The sequence below is a fragment of the Arvicola amphibius genome, chromosome 12 (assembly GCF_903992535.2).
Source record: "Arvicola amphibius chromosome 12, mArvAmp1.2, whole genome shotgun sequence".
Classification (NCBI taxonomy): Eukaryota; Metazoa; Chordata; class Mammalia; order Rodentia; family Cricetidae; genus Arvicola; species Arvicola amphibius.
The window spans coordinates 39,715,128-39,731,422 of record NC_052058.2 but is presented as its reverse complement, the minus strand read 5'-3'; the positions used below and the strand labels follow the sequence as shown (position 1 = coordinate 39,731,422).

Here is a 16,295-nt window from a genome sequence, read left to right as displayed (position 1 = left end):
CTGAGGTTTGGAGCTACCTTACAGAGGGTGGTGAACACAAGAGAGCACAGCCTGCCCTAAACTGGCAAGGCAGCTGCTGCTGTATGTTAATCAGGTTCTGCGAGGTAGGGGCAAGAACACTTGTAGCCACGCCTGCCCACACGTTCCCTTTGTTTACTGTCCCCTGGCTTCCTTTTTCTCTTGGCCACGTCTTTCCTGCCTGTCTGTCTCTCTTACTCTCTTCTGTTGTGATTTGTCATCTACAGCAGAGAGAGCTGTTGCTATCAGGGCCTCTCATCATTAATCTTACTAAAGTACTGATTGAGTTGAGGGGGACCGAGATCCGCATTTCTGGCAAAGTTGAGTTCCGTGGTGGCTGTTATCTGATCAGTGCTGGGTGTTAAACTGCACGTGGTCCAAAGATGGCAAGAAAGAATGAGGAGAGAGCCGGGCGGTGGTGGTGCACGCCTTTAATCCCAGCACTCGGGAGGCAGAGGCAGGCGGATCTCTGTGAGTTCGAGGCCAGCCTGGTCTACAAGAGCTAGGTCCAGGACAGGCTCTAAAAATGCTGCAGAGAAACCCTGTCTCGAAAAAAAGGAATGAGGAGAGAGTTGACAGCTGCTGAAAATGGAGGCCCTAGGAATGCCTGAAGGAGGCTGGCCTCCCTTGTCTGTTGGGTGAGCGAGGACTTGACTCCTTTGGGTGTGGCACCACCAAACACCAAACCACATGCTGTAGACAGCTAACTCTGAGTCCCAGAGGTTAAGAACTGACAGCAGATCTGGAAATGAGAGGAGAAGACAGTGAACTTTACCCCAGATTTTTGCTTTAACGATCTGTAGCAGAATCTTCTCCTTGCTGCTTTGGGACAGAGATCCCTGTCTCATTGTTGACTGTCAGCTGGGGCTGTGCACATGCGTAACTCCTACCTTCTCTTCCTTTCCTCCAAAAACCAGCAAGAGTAAAACAGAACCGCTTATGCTTGGTGCCTGTGCATTCTGCTTTTGCCTTCAGCCGGGAAAGAGCTTTGCTTTTAAGGGCTTATGTAATTACAGGCAGTCCTGCATACCCACAGGTTCTGAATCATATGGATTCAACCAACCGCAGAATAAAAATACTCGAGAAAAGGGTATGTCTGTCTGCAACAGATATTTTTGCCTGGACATCATTCCTTCAACAATACAGCAAGCAACATTTACGTAGTATTTATAGTGCATAAGGGATTGTAAGTGGATCTGGAGATTATTTAAATTTACATGTACATACATGTACGTAAGCTGCACGGTAAGAATACCTCTTAAAACCACATATTTCCTGTGCACGTTTGTACATGGTGTATGTATATCTGTGTATTTATATTCTATCTGTGACTGTTTGAGGCAATTCTCCTCCTTCCACCATGGGGGATTCCAGAGATAGAACTCTGTCACCAGGCTTGGCGGTAGGCGCCTTTACCTGCTGAGCCAATCTGGCTGGCCTACATTCTTTTGAAGGGAGCCTGCCTGGGTTTGGTTTCCGTGCCATCCCTACAGGTGTCCAGAGACAACTGTGTGTTGTACCCACTCATTCTTCCCATGTTAGGACAAGTTGATTAGTAACTGTAGTTACAGAGTTTCTGTTGCTCTTCATAATAGATTATGATTCCTGATGTTTTTACCTCACTAAATAAAAAGCGGCACCCAAAACTCCTTCCTCAGAGCGTAATGGGTGAGCATGTGAATCGAGCAGACACATCTACCTTTACTTTCTCATAAAATACCGTATAAATTAAGGGGAATTTAATAAGGAATCAGTGTGCCAGCTTGGGCATCAGTGAGTGGGTAATAGAAGAAAAATGTAAATTATGAGTAGTGATCTGAGTGATCTGTGTAAGAATTGATGACACCGGGTTATTCTGGGAGGAAAAAGAGGAGAAGGGCACTTGTGTGGAATCCTCAGATAGTGCTTTAAGAAGGAAGAGGAGGGTGGGGTGAGGTCAGTAAACATGAGCATGGTGGATGTTTTATTCTTAGACTCCTTCCATCCTCCATGATACTGCTCTGTCTCCCTCTCCCATAATAATAGAACGTTGGAAATTATTCTCCAGTGGGCAGACCTGAGCCTAGGAGACTCAGGGATTCTTGGGGGTTCATGTCGAGACCACTGTGTTTCAACTCTCCAGCCCAGTTGTTTTCTAGTTGTTTCTGGTGGCTTGGTTGGGGAAACCTCACTAAATAAAAGCAAAAAGCAAACAGACCAGCATTTCTAAACCCAATAATATTTGCAACATGGATTTAGCAAATGGCTCAGCCAGATCATCCTGGATAGAAATCTTCCTGCTAAAGGACACATTTTATTTGTTCTTAATTAAATATTACTGGACATATGGAAAGTACCTACCATGAGTGACAGCAATAAAAAAATCTTGAGAGAAACAGCTTATTTAGAAAGAACTATTTTGAGGAAGGCTGTCAGACATTTCGTTTGGAGGAGATGGAAATGCAATAGTGTGAAATAAGAACAAGATTATAGCTTTAAAGGCACATTTTAGAATGCACAAAACTAATTAAAAAACAAGAGCTGAGCAAAAATAGTATAGAAACTATTAAGAGAAGTCAGTAGGAGGTAATGTTAAAGTGGTCTTCGGAGCTAGTAGCTCAGAGGTGGGTGGTGGGGTATAGGGCGGAAAATGTAAGGTGTCTGAAGTGTTTAGCCCAGGTTCCCACGTCCACTGAAAGGGGCTGCAGAGGGTGGTGGCCTTGTGGAGGGAGACATTTCATAGGAAAAGAAATTGGTCTCGGTGTTTGGAAGCTCCTTTGCCCGTGGAACTGCCTGCATGAAGGTAACACAGTGTCAAAGTCTCAGTATGTGTGTAGACAACTCCATAAGTTTACAGAAAGAACTTGAAGAACAAAGATTGGGGATCAAATAGAGTTTGGCTTCTCCAGAATAGAGATTGATGGAGAAGGGGAGACTTCACTTTCTTTATGAAATTGACTTCCAGCCTAGACTTCTACTTACAGGTAAAGGACCACTGTACCCTATCTAGAATCTCAGGATTTCTCACAACACTAAGTATAGGCAGTACCCAAAGAGAATTATGTGGTTATCTGTCCAGTACCTTGGAAAAACTGTGCTCTGAGGATAGGAATAGAACAATCCGATGCTAAGAACTTACTGAGAGCAGATTTCGGCTCTCATTTGAATTTGAGGGTGTTGATTTGATAAATTCATAAGAGTGCTAAGTCAACAAAATAATCATTCTAGAGGAAAAAAATTACCAGAAAAGGAAAACAGGTCCCGGCTTTTGGTGGCCTCATTCTGCCTAGCTCACATGCTCATCATAATACCGACTCTGAAATGATCGCTAAGTCAGCTCTACCCAGTGTCACTATAATTAGATGGAGATAGAGCAAGCATGAGGGGAAGTGGCTTAGGGAGAGATGGGGTTGGTAGGGAATAAGAGTTAAATCATCATCTTCCAGAGTGGGGCCTGAACAAGTAATGCTCTAAAGTAAGAGCCAGGTAGCACTAACGGAAGCATATAGAGTACCAAGAGGTACTCAGATGTAAAAGATTCGAGTCAGTGTCTTAGAGTCTCTGTTGCTACCATGAAACACCATGACCAGAAAGTAAGTTGGGGAGGAAAGGGCATATTTGACTTACACTTCAATAGCAGTGTTCATCATTGAAGAAAGCCAGGGCAGGAACCTGGAGGCAGGAGCTGATGCAGAGGCCATGGAGAAGTGCTGCTTACTAGCTTGCTCCTGCATGTCTTGCTCAGCCTGCTTTCTTATAGCACCCAGGACCACCAGCTGAGGGATGAAACCACACATAATGGGCTTGGCCCTCCCCCATCAATACAAATTAAGAAAACACTTTACAGCTGGGTCTCACTGATGCATTTTCTCAGTTAAGGTTCCTCCTTTCAGATAACTCTAGTTTGTGTGTCAGGTTGACATAAGATTAGTTGGCATAGTCAGCTAGAAGTTAATGCAATCTTAGTGGGAAAGGCCTGAACCCAGGGGCAAGGCTGGAGTCTACCATTTTTCTCAACATGATTATTGGGTTCTCATGTTTTGTGACAGTTGATTCTTACATTGTATGTAGATAAACATTCAAAACGACAGGGAATAAGGAATGCATAACGTGATAAGGAGCAGAATTTCAAGAAATTGTACATGCAAGTATGCACACTGCATTTATCCATCCACCCACCCATCCATCCATCCTAGCAGTACTGAAGACTGAGCCTAGGGTCATGTATGCTAGGGAAGTGCTGCCCCTACATCTCCAGTCCCTGAAATGTCATCGCAGTGGACCATAACCAAAGAATTGGTGCATTTGTTCTCATGCTGTGACCAAAGTACCTAAGCAACTTAATTAATTTTCTGGGTTTATTTTGACTCATAGTTCAGGGAGGTCCAGTCCGTCATAGCAAGGAAGGTATTGTGGAGCTTTCTGGTAGTGTGAGCATATGCAGACAAGGAAGGTATTATGGAGCTTTCTGGTAGTAGGAGCATATGCAGACAAGGAAGCCAGGTGGGATTTCAACCTTTAAACACCAATCCGTAATGACCTACTCTTACCAGCCAGGCCCACCTCCTAAAGACCCACAGCCTTCCCAACTGATACTGTCCTCCAGGGGCCTGCAGGAGACATTCCAGGGTCAAATCATGCCTTGAAAAGCCGTGGTCTACTGATCTGTCAGTTCACCTTCATTCTTCTAAATTGGAAATATTTTTTTCTGAATTGGACATATTTTATAGTTGAACAGGTGCTAATTTTTTAAATTAAGGGAAGTCAGTGGGGAAGGTTGCTGCAGTAATATGATCAGGGAGCCCTGCTAATGATGACTATGGGCTCCCCACTCCACTCCCCCACAGTGGCCTCCATCAGTGTTTATAATGCCAAGATGGTAATGGCAAGTGTGATGGTGGGAACCGTTGTGGAAAATCATTCACAGACCCACGCCATGCAGCCCCCTCGCGTGCTCTGCTTTTCCATTTGGCCTTTCCCCACATGCCTACAAATTGTTCCGTAATTGCAAACCATGATGTTCATGTTTCATACTTAGTGCATGTTCATTTTCTTCTGCTGGCTTATTTTCATGAGGCAATTCTTAGTCATGAGTTTATTGGATTAGGATGTGACCAGATCTAATTTCTATGACTGTTTGTTGACTTTCCTGAGGGTAACATCCGTGTGCTGCCTGCAGTGTGCAGACATTCTTGCCTCTAGAAGTGGTGGCATTCTCTTAAATTTGAAAGTAGGAGCTAGTGCCCTGGATAGTCTGTAGATTTTATTTTCAGTGATAGGGATGTTCGTGTCTATAAAGTATGCTGCCCTTTCATTCTGCACACCATCCATAGCCACTGTTTACTGTGAGCTTGAGTCATTGTCACAAACATTTACCTGCTATCAGTGCTGCACCTCCAGAAAGCTTTCGTGACTTATGTTTCTTTTATTATTTTAATGGGATTTAATCATGTGGAAATTTGCCACAGTCTTATACTTTCCTACACCCCACTTCCTGGATGCCTCACAAGAAAAGATGATTAAGGGGGAGATGGATCTGAGCATCCTGCTCTCCAGAATGTGTGTGCACTCTTGCTTGCAGGTGTAGTGTGCCCTTTAACTGTTTAGATTGATTTTGCCTATTTAATCCCCCTCAGATTGTTAACCAGCTTGCTCACCACTATAAGGTAATTCCACCTTTCCTGTTACCAAGTAGATGCTTTATTTTATATCTGTCAGTTCTTGGAGTTCAGGGTCGAGGTCTGATCATTGTTTTGGATGCATATAGAGAAGCTTTAGATTCTTCTCTGCTAGGTCTGCTAGTGACTGAATAATTTATTGCCTTTTAGGAAACCAAAATTAGTCTCTGTCCATCTGTCCATCTGTGCATATGTGTGTGTGTGTGTTAAGGTAAAGAGTATTGGTGTCAATCTGAACAGGATTTTAGTAACTTGATGTGGTGTGCCCCTCTGTATGTGTGAATATGTTTTCTTGCCATTGGTTAATATTTATTAGAAGCTGATTTGGCCACATATCAGCCAGGCAAGAATGGGAGCCCGATGGGGAAATTCCAGCAGAGAGGACAGGTGAGAAGAAGAAGGTGTGTATTTCAGGGACGGATGCCAACACCCCACTACGAGACACGCCAACGATGTGAGGGTAACCAAGCACCGGAGCCTTGGGGCAGAATACAGAATACATAGGAAATGGTGTTTAAGTTGGTAAGAGCTCACCGTTATATAATAAACTGAGCTAATAGGGCCAAACAGTTTCTAATTTGTATTACATTTACGCCTCAGCGTAGGTTGTTTTCAAAGTGTGTTTCATGGGAAAGTGGATTACGACGAAGTAAACCTCCAGTTACAGATTACTTGGGTCTAAGGTAGACTTCACTCTGTGTGTTTGCCACCCCATTTGAGTGTGTAGACCTATGTCCAGCGGACCCTGTGTGACACCTTTGGAGTCCTTTGGTTTGCGTAAGGTGTTAGTTTCTAAGTGTCCTCACAGCCGTGAGTGTGGGAAGCTGGTTCATGAGTGCTCAGTCCTTTTTCTGCTCTTGAAGTTTTGAGTTGCTGATTCTTAGCTTTGCTGAAGACCATTGTGCCCTGTTGTAGAGGACAAGTTTAGACCGGGCTGAAAAAGAGGTATTCCTGTTGTTCTACAGTGTAAGCTGTAAAATACATCTTTGGGTTTCTGGCCAGCAGGAGACATCAGGATCCCAAAGGAGAGCCCAAGGCCACCACCGTTTTTTCCCTTCCTGAGACTCATGGCAGAAAGCTGGAAAGTAGGGTGGAGGAAGGTTGAGTTTTTTATTGCCGTTGAAACGGCTTCCCTTTCTGTGAGTTGGGGATGGGGAAATAAGTACCATCAGAAGGCCACCCCACCCCAGAGTCTGAGTTGTCATTTCAGAGGAAGTGACATGATGCTCATGCATGTTCTTGGTTTGTAAGTAGCAGGCGGGGCATGCTGTGTGGGTGTGATACCTTGTGGCCTAGACAGTTAGGAAGTGTGTGGCCACTGCAGGCCAGACCTGCTCCTCGTGAGGTGCCAAGTGTTGGGAAGTCACTGCACGTGGGGCTTTTTAATTAGGTCTTGACTTGCAGTTCTTTGATGAGGATTTGGACCCCAACATCTGGTTTGTGCAACATCTGGTTTGTTGCTTCCTGTTTGGTTGTGGGGCTTGTGGGGTGGAGGAGGGTGAACCAAATGGGGAGAGAAGACACCACCCTGAATAGGGAGAACGTGCTATACTCCAGAATGCTATTTCCCCGTGGGGTGGTTTTCTGTGTGGGTCTGTATTATCCACATTGAACTGGCTAGAATTGAAGGAGACCCGGGATTTGAATTATGATAGTCATCATGGGATAATCATGGAGGCCTGGAGCTGGGACACAGGGTAAGTCAATATTGCCAGGCCAAGCAGACAGTGTTTGCTGGTGAGAAGATGGAGGGGGCTTAGAGCTCTTATCCTCTCTGGGCCAAATGGTGGCCATGGAGTGCCATCTAGGAGTTGTGACCATCTGGGTGCTTGTGTGGCCTGTTTCCCCAGCTTCTCCATGAGCCCTGGAAGAAGGGTGCCTTTGGTGCTCTGAGGACAGGACAGTCTTGTCTCTTAGGGACATTTTGCTGTCTGAACAGTGCATTTCAGTAGCTAAGTGGGTTAGAGTTAATGAACTCTAGGTTGACCTTTTAACTCCTACAGAAGACCATCCAGTTGTCTCTAATTATCTCTCCTTCCACACAAATGTCCTCAAATGAAACAGACAACACTTGTGTTGAAGAACGTCCTCTCTGGTTAGGTGTCTGCAGGGCCCGTTACAGCCGGCCAAGGTGCTGCACCCACACAGCCGGGCTCTTCTGTCTTCCCAGGCTCCCACAGAGACAGTGGCCCTCTGGTGTGTAATAGATGCTCCACCAGGCATGCATCTGGCCTCAAGGCCTAGTCACCCAAGAAGCTTAATACATATTCAGAGCCCAACCAAACCTACACAGATGAGGGGGAGGCTGGAGCCTGTAGAATGCCAGGGAGACTCCGATGATGTCAGGTGAGGCCCTCATGGTAGCACCAGGGACTGCAGGGACTGGTCATATATTACCTGTTTCAGTTGAGGTCCCTGAGGCCTCCATGGGGCATGGACTTGACTGGTCAGGCCATGCTGTGACGATTGGTGCCTGTGCCTTTTCCTGAACTCTTTTCTGAAGGAGTTTGAGCTTCCCCATGTTGTTGCTTGTGTGGGTCTGTGGTGCTTGTGCCTGCAGCACTTGGCAGAGTGTGTCCCCACTCATCCTTAGAGGGTGGTGTCACGGAAGTGTCCTGGTAGCGGGGTGATGATGGGGTAGATGTCAGGCTTCTGTGTGCCTGTCTGCATGTACGTGTGGGATGGTGTTGAGTGTGCGGAGATGGTGGTACCCCCTTATAGTCTGGTGCCTCAGGTCCTGCCTCCCGCTTTCATCTTGAGTACCCCACCCTGTCCCACCGTTCATCCGTGCCTTCTTCCTGAGGGTGGTGGAAAATGGAAGTAACACTGGCGGCCTGGCTCTATGAGTGTTTTGAGCAGGCAGATAAGAAACAACATACATTGTTCACAGCTCCAAGAGTGCTCCTACAGGGACAGTATCGTCCGGATTGTCTTGCCTTTGGCCAGGAGGGCAAAGCTGTGGCCATGGAGGATAGCATAGGAGGTAGGAGTGATGGTGAATGCTGGCTGCTGTGGCCTCAGTGGCCTCGCTGCCCAGACGGGGCCTTCTCACTTCTCCACACGCTGAGAATGGGAACTTGTCTCAGACAACAGACAAATGAACATGGAGCCTTAATAGTCTTTCTGTGCCGGCCCCATGGTTGGATCCAGCACAAGCCTGCCCATCTTTCAGCTTTCTTCCCACTGTGCCTCCTGTGATCCAAGTCTTCATTTCTTCGTTGGCTATGGTGGATAAAATAATATGAACAGTGGAATCTGCTTTTTTTTTTTTTTCTGGTACATATTCCAGGCTCCGTCCTTATCCTCGTATTTATGAATTTATTTTTATAGATGAGGTCTCTCTGTGTAGCCTAAGTTGGCCTGATACTCACAGCAGCCCTCATTTCTCAGTCTCCCAAAGGCTGGGATCACAGTGTGAGCCACTGTGTTTATCCCCCTTGTCTTGGGACAGTAACATGGCCTTTCTGAACTCCACCGCCCTTGGCATGGAGTGGAATAATCAATACACAGCTGAGAAGAAGATGCGGTACATGGTTGAGAAGGCTCCAAGCAGAGTTTCTGGTACTTTGAAGACACTTCAAAGTTCTCATCCTCCCTTTTTTCAGATTTCTCCATTTGTTTTGTTTTTGCTTTTAAATGGAAGCTGATTTAGCCTGGTTGTTGTCTAGCCTCTAATCGGCACTGTTAGAACATTTGTGTTTGGATGAACAAGTGGACGCGAGGGAGCAGTGGGGGTTTCTGAAGTTGAATGGGAGCCATGGCCTTTGCGCTTGGGGAGCAGGTGTAAAGCTGACTGTGCCTCATCAGTCGCTGTCCCCGCAGGTCCCGCCTCTCAGAAGATGCACTATTATAGATACTCGAACGCTGAGGTCAGCTGCTGGTACAAGTACCTGCTCTTCAGCTACAACATCGTCTTCTGGGTAAGTCCAGGGGTGTGACTATGGTCTCTTGGGTGAGTCCAGGGGTGTGGCCATGCAGTGGGAACCTTCATCACCAAGTCCTGATTCTCCCTGTACTTCTGATGACCAGACTCCAGGGAGGTCCTGGGAAGATGTGGTGGGCAGGTTCCATGGTCCCTGTCCTCTTAGAACCAGCCAGGATTAATGTCATGGGTACACCAAGGTGACTAAAAGTCAGACTAAGGGCTCCAACCACCATCACCCACCCTCACCCTAACCCCTACCCTGGGTCTGGAGGATTCAGGAAGCCTTTGGACACAGTCTTGGAGTGGCGATGCTATCTTCCTAACCCAGCAATGCCTTGGCAAGACATCAACAGCCAAGTACTTTGTGGGCCAGGCTCTCTGCTGTATCCTGGGAGGGGATAGTTGAGGAGGGATCAAAAAGTGATTTCCTAAGAGTGGTATTAGCAGGCTGAGCATCGGAGGGTAGGCAGGACAGCTCCTTGCTGTTGTGTATGTGTTTGGCAGAGTACACTGAGCCAAGGGTGCAAAAAGTAAGCTCGGGGGCCGAGACCCAAGTATTAATGAAGAGGCAGCCCAGTCGGTTTGAAGAGGAAAGACCCCGTCAGAATAGTAGCCACAAAGGCTGTCTGGCTGCCTGTGTGGAGGCAGAGGTGAGCTGAGCAAAGGACAACAGGCAGCCGTGAGGCTGGAGTAAGGTGACACAGGCCAGGCCAGGTGTTAGGAAGCTCAGGCCGCACCGGTCTCAAGGGTGTTATTATTACCTGTTTTTTCTTTTGCGGTGCTGGGATTTGAGCCCAGGGCCAAGTGCATGTTAGGCAAGCACTCTACCACCAAGTTACACCCCAACCCCCTTTAGTTTTATTTCCAGATAATCTTAGTTGTTGTCCTGGCTAGTTTAATGTTTGATACAAGCTAGAGTCATTTGGGAAGTGCAGCTGTCAGTTGAGAAAAACACCTCTATAAGATTTGCCTGTAGGTGGCAAATCTATCGTGATTTGGAAGGCCCAGTCCATTGTAGGTGGTGCCACCTTTGGCTGGTGGTCCTGGGTATTGTAAGAAAGCAAACTGGAAAAGCCACGAGAAACGAGGTTCCAGTAGGCATCATTCCTCTATAGCTCCTGCTTCAGTTCCCGGCTCCAAGTTCCTGTCTGCTTGAGTTTCTGCCCTGACTTCCCTCAGTGACAGACTGTAATCTTCAAGGTAAAAGAAACCTTTTTCTCCCCAAGTTACATTTGGTCATGGTGTTTCATTACAGCAATAGAGACCTTGTTTAAGACAGTTGCCAAGGATGACTCTGCACTTATGATTCCCCTGCCTCAGCGTTCTGATTAGCTACGATTATGATCATATGCTACCATCCCTGGCTTTCTATTTAACTTTTGGAAGGGTTTTGTTTGTGTTGGGTGGTGTGATCCCGCTTCAGAGTGGCTGCAGAGGGAGGGAGAAGGCCGTTTGAGCCATGTTCTGAGGTGGAACTTTGGCGGATGTGTGTGGAGAGCTTGAGGTGTTCCCTGACTATCCTTATGGAAGTGCCAGTGACATCCTGGAGATGCATCTTCGGAAGGTGTGGGTGGAGAGACAGCACCAAGATGAGGGTGCATACTGTCTGAGGAGAGCCTCGAGTGTTTCCTGAGATGCTGAGGCTAGATGGAAGACAGGCCTGAGGTAAAAAGGAAGATCTGTGTTGTAGAAGCTTCTCTGGGCAGAAAGAGCAGTCAGCTGTATTCCAGCGGGATGGCCTTGGTTATGGAGGCTGGTTGGAGCTGGGTGGGGACGGGCTACCCTGTAGAGGCTGGTCAGTGAATCCATGGAGAGTGGAGAAGTGAAGTGATGTTTGGCAGTTCTCTCAAGTACTCTGTCCTTAGAAAGAGGCAAAGCTGGACAGTTGCTGGAGCTGGTCGATGTTTGGGGTGTTCCATCCTGTGTGTCTTGTCATCAGGCCTGGGCAGGCGGACCGTGGTTCTGTGTGGGAAGGTGAGGGGCCGTGATCGTGTGTAGAACCTCTTCTACCAGCAAGCACACTACTGGTCACTGTAGTCAAGTGGAGAAGGGGGGCAGAGCAGGTAGCCATTTTTATTTATTTATTTGTTTGTTTGTTTGTTTGTTTATTGCTTCTAGTGTGGATATGGTGTTTAGTGACCTGGAGAACTGGGCGAGTTCTTAAGACTCTGTTCCGTCCCTTTCCCTCTTCTTCCCTCTGTCCTTTCTGCCCCCTTTGCTCTCCTTTCTTTGCTTTAGTATCGGGGATAGAAACCTGGGGCCCATGGGTGCTCTACTACTAAACTCTGCACCCTCCAATTTCTGCCTTTTCAACTTCAACCTTACGATGTCATGTCCTGGCGATTTATCTGTGTTCTTAGGATTTTCTATCCTAGAGAAATAGGGTGGACTGCACTAGTATGGCCATCCAACTTAGACTTACTTCCCTGTGCTCAGACAGTATTCCACCAACAGCTTCAGCTTGGTTCTGGATGTAGGGCGGTACTGGATATCAGTGTGTGTGCTTGCTTTCTGCTGCTGTGACAAAATACCAGACGTGCAAACTTAAAAACAGAGAGATTGATTCGGAGCACACATTTTAAGAGGTTCCGTGGTCACCTGGACTGTTGATTTTAGTCTCCGGTTGTGGTGTCAGATGGCAGTGATGTAGAGTGTTTGAAACCAAATTGCTCTCCTCATGACCAGGAAGCAAAAGAGGAGAGGAGTTGACTAGATAGATAGTCACAGTCCCCTTCATAAGCATGCGCGCTACAGTTCTTAGGCACAGAGGCCTGCACTCCATTCTTGCTGTGTATTGCAGGGCTTCTTAGACTTCATTTTGCTTTGTATGGAGAGCCTGTGCTCCCTCTTTTCCCAAGCAAGCAAGTGCCCTTACCTTGCCTGCTTGGCTTTTGACTTGATCTTGACTCATACCCAATTGCTGCAGGTGGCACAATACCCTCATTGTCAAGGGCCCGTCCCTCGTCACCTCTGTCCTTCAGACTTTGTAACAGATCCAGGGAATACTGCACCAGCAGCAGCAAACTCCAACAGTGGCGTTCAGTGAGTCCAGAACTGTGGCAAGCCTGCTGGGTTAAAGTATGTAGTAGTATTTTAAGGATTTGTGCAGACTTGGCAGTTAGTGTCTGCTGTCGAGAGTTAATCATTTTTGTTAGGAGCACTGGGCAGAAGAGTAGGGAAAAACAGGAATAGTGAGTAAATGTCCTCATGGATGGGAATGGAAGCAGGAGGCTGGGCCCCTTGGTGTTGGCCACTGTCCCCTGTGTTCCTGGCAGGGATTCACTTACCCTGGGCAGGATGCAGCAACATGGGGGAGCCCAAGCACTGAAACTCACAGAGACCTGGGAAGCTCCAGTTCAGTGAGGAAAGTAAGCCAGCCTACTGTGGACACCTGGACACAGTCTGGCCTCCCTCCTGAACCTAGTGACCTTGAAAAGCCTGGTGTTATCATTGAGAGTTGATCTCAGCTGCCTGTTGTGTCTCCCTTACGAGGTTTTGGAAAAAAGTAGACAATGGCATGCTAAGTCCACATTGGCTTCTGCGTTTTCTTTTTTAGATGGAGGAAAATAGAGAAATGTAACAGGCCTGGTGCGTTCCATCATCCAGCTTCAGAAATGAACTTCTTACAGCTGGTTTTGTTTCGTCTTCATCCCCACCCTCTCATCTGGATTCTTTGAATCAAACCTGGATCATTTTTCCACATGGAACATTTGTGTTCGCTTTGTTGTGGTGGGGAAGGACTGCTCAGTAGGCCAGCTTGAGTGCAGATGGCAGCCTGATGTTCCTGTAACCAGGTTGAGGTATGGGACAGAGAGTAGCTGTACTGAGCCATCGGGATAGATGCAGCCTGATGTTCCTGTGACCGGGTTGAGGTCATAGGACAGAGGTAGCTGGTACTGAGCCAATCAGGATAGATCTTTGTAGCACTCCAATGATTTTTGTCAGTTTGCTTTTTTCTGACTTTGAGACTGGGATTCCCAGAGCCCATCCTCCACTTGGTAAGGAGTGGATGCTGCTCTCTGCAAGCAGAGAATTGGGCTTCATGAGGTTCTTTACACAGGGTGTTGCAGAAAGTAGCTTCTAGCCAGCCTACCACTTTAAGAACACTAGTACTGTTTTATCCCTTCCCTCGCTCCCCCCACACAAACTTTTCTACTTGTGCTAGACCTGTTTCTAGTTTAGAGTCTCAGTTCAACCCAAGGAAACACAAATCAAAACCACAGTATAATACTACCTCACACTCACTAAGGTGTGATGTGTTTTCTTTTCCTTTCTTTCTTTTTCTTTTTTTTTTTTAAGCAGAAAATAAATGTTGATGTGGATGTGCAGAAATCTGTGACCTTGTACATTGTTGTCATGGAAAACACGTAATGATCCATGATGGCAGTCTGATGTTACTTCAGGTTAACAATGAAATTACCATGTGCTCCAGCAACCCCACTGTGGATATATACTCCAGGAGAACTGAAAGAAGAATGTCAGATTCTGTTCTCCAGTATGCACAGCCTTTTCACCATAGCCAAAAGGAAGAAACAACCTGTGGCCATTGATCATATATGAATAAGGATATGTTCCATATACATGTCAGGAGAGCCTTAGTCACTCTAGGACACATGTTACAGTGTAGATGAACCTTTAGAACATTATAGTAAGAAAATAACCCAGATACAAAAATAACAGTCGGATTCCACTTCAGGGTAGATACTGGATGGCCCCACTCAGTAACTAGAGTAGTCAACAGGCAGACACAAAGAGTGGAATTTGGTTGCCAGGTGATGAGCAAATGGGAGGGTCATAGTCCATCTGTGTTCAGATCACCTCCAGCAGGGTCACCTCTAACCAATAGAAGTTGATTTGGCACATGGTTCTAGAGCAACAGCTCTCAACTTAACGTGGGTTGTGACCTCTGGGGGCTCAACAGCCCTTTGACAGGAGTTGCCAAAGACCTTTGGAAAACACGGGTATTTACATTACGATTTTATAACAGTAGCAAATTACAGGTATCAAATAGCAGTGAAAATAAGTTTATAGTTGGGGATCACCATAACGTGAGGAGTTGTATTAAAGGGTAGCAGTGCTTTTAGGAGTGTAGAGAACTACTGTTCTGGAGGCTGAGAAGGGCAAGATTGGGGAAGCCATAGCCTTTCATTGTGGAAGAATTAAAGAGTGCAAAGGGAGGCCAAATTCAGCCACCCCCCACCCCCTTGCAGTGCTGGGCACAAGCATGGGGCCACGTATGTGCTGGGTATGCTCTTTGCTACTGTGCTCTATCTGCATCCTTCAAACTCAGTTTTATACCAGGCCCGCTCCAGCAGTAATGAATTAATCCATTCATCCTCACGACCTACTGTCCTGCGGAAAGCCCCACTTCTCAACACCGTTGCAATGGGGACAAAGTCTTTTGCACATGGAATCTTGGGAAACGCATCAACCCATAGCAAGGAATTATTGTTTAAGGGGTCCGGTTTCAACTTTGTAATATAAAAAGAGCTCTCTGGATGGGTGGTATTAATGACCTGACCTGTTGTGATGTACTTTATCTCACTGAGCTGTACACTTGAACATGGTTAATAATAAAATTTATGTCATGTGTGGTTCATAGAAATATAAGAAGAAATGTCTCATTTTAGCAGACAGAGGTAGAGAAACTGGGTGAAGCAAGGCAGGAGGAGCTGTGGACTGCCTGTCTATGTTCATACACGGCTCAGTTTTGTAAAGAAGGCACCCTGTCTTGGATTTGCTTCTTGAATGTTCTCGAGGAGTATGATCCAGAAGTCAAGATTGCTTGCTCCCATAAGCATTGACTGTAATCTCCCTCAATTCAGATAAAAGCCCTTACCTGGATCTGTTTTAGAGGCAGATTAAAAAATGGAGACCCCATCTCTTCTAAGTGCAGACGTCAGGCCTGCGCTACACCACTAGGAGAACCTTCTGCATGTCTTTACTTTCAAAAGAGCTGGAAAAAAAGCCAACACCCTGCCATTGGCAACCTCAGTGAGTTTAAGTCCTAGCTTTCTAGCTTGTCAATTTTGTGAGTTTGTATCTGGTTGTAAATGGGCAACCTTGCTTCTGAGTGAGACAGTAGGGCAGGAACCTCGAACATCTCAGCCCACTCCTTCCAGTAACTGATACCCCTCCTATGGGGTAGGTGAACATAATGTATAATCTGAGTCAGAGTCTCAACAAGGGAGAAGTTACTGATAGTTTTTACCAGATGAGACCCTGGCCTGACTGCACTTTGTTTCCCAGCTTCCGTCGTCACTGTGTTCTTCTCTGTCTACCTCCCCCCCCTTTTTCCTCCACTAAGATAAGGTCTCATGTAGCTGTGGATACTTTTGCATTTCTGATGGTCCTTCAGGCAGGGACTGCTGTCTGCCTTGTTTTATGTAGTGCTGGGGTTTGAACCTAGGCCTTCATATGCATGCAAGGCAAGCGTTCTACCAGCTGAACTGCATTCTCAGCTCCTTTGCTTCCATCTTTTAAATGATGCATATGAAAAATCTGTTTTAAGAATGAAACAATGTAGTTTTCACTGCTGAGATATGCTATCTCTTCTCTCAGTAATTATTGAGGGCTGGAAAAGATGGCTCAGCCGTCAAGGACAATGGGTGCTTTTCCAGAGGCTTGAGTTCAATTCCCAGCACCCACATGAACGTTCACACCTGACTGTAACTTCAGTTCCAGGGGATTTGTCA

At 46.4% G+C, this 16,295-nt stretch overlaps 1 protein-coding gene across 1 annotated transcript in view; it reads left to right on the top strand.

Moving 5' to 3' along the window:
* Positions 1-16,295, top strand: part of Tspan14 (tetraspanin 14) — a 57,348-nt gene that overhangs the window by 18,006 nt on the left and 23,047 nt on the right. The window contains 1 exon segment of the mRNA XM_038349089.2: positions 9,498-9,599. Within this exon segment, the coding sequence (XP_038205017.1) occupies positions 9,515-9,599 (85 nt within the window). The 5' untranslated portion in view covers positions 9,498-9,514.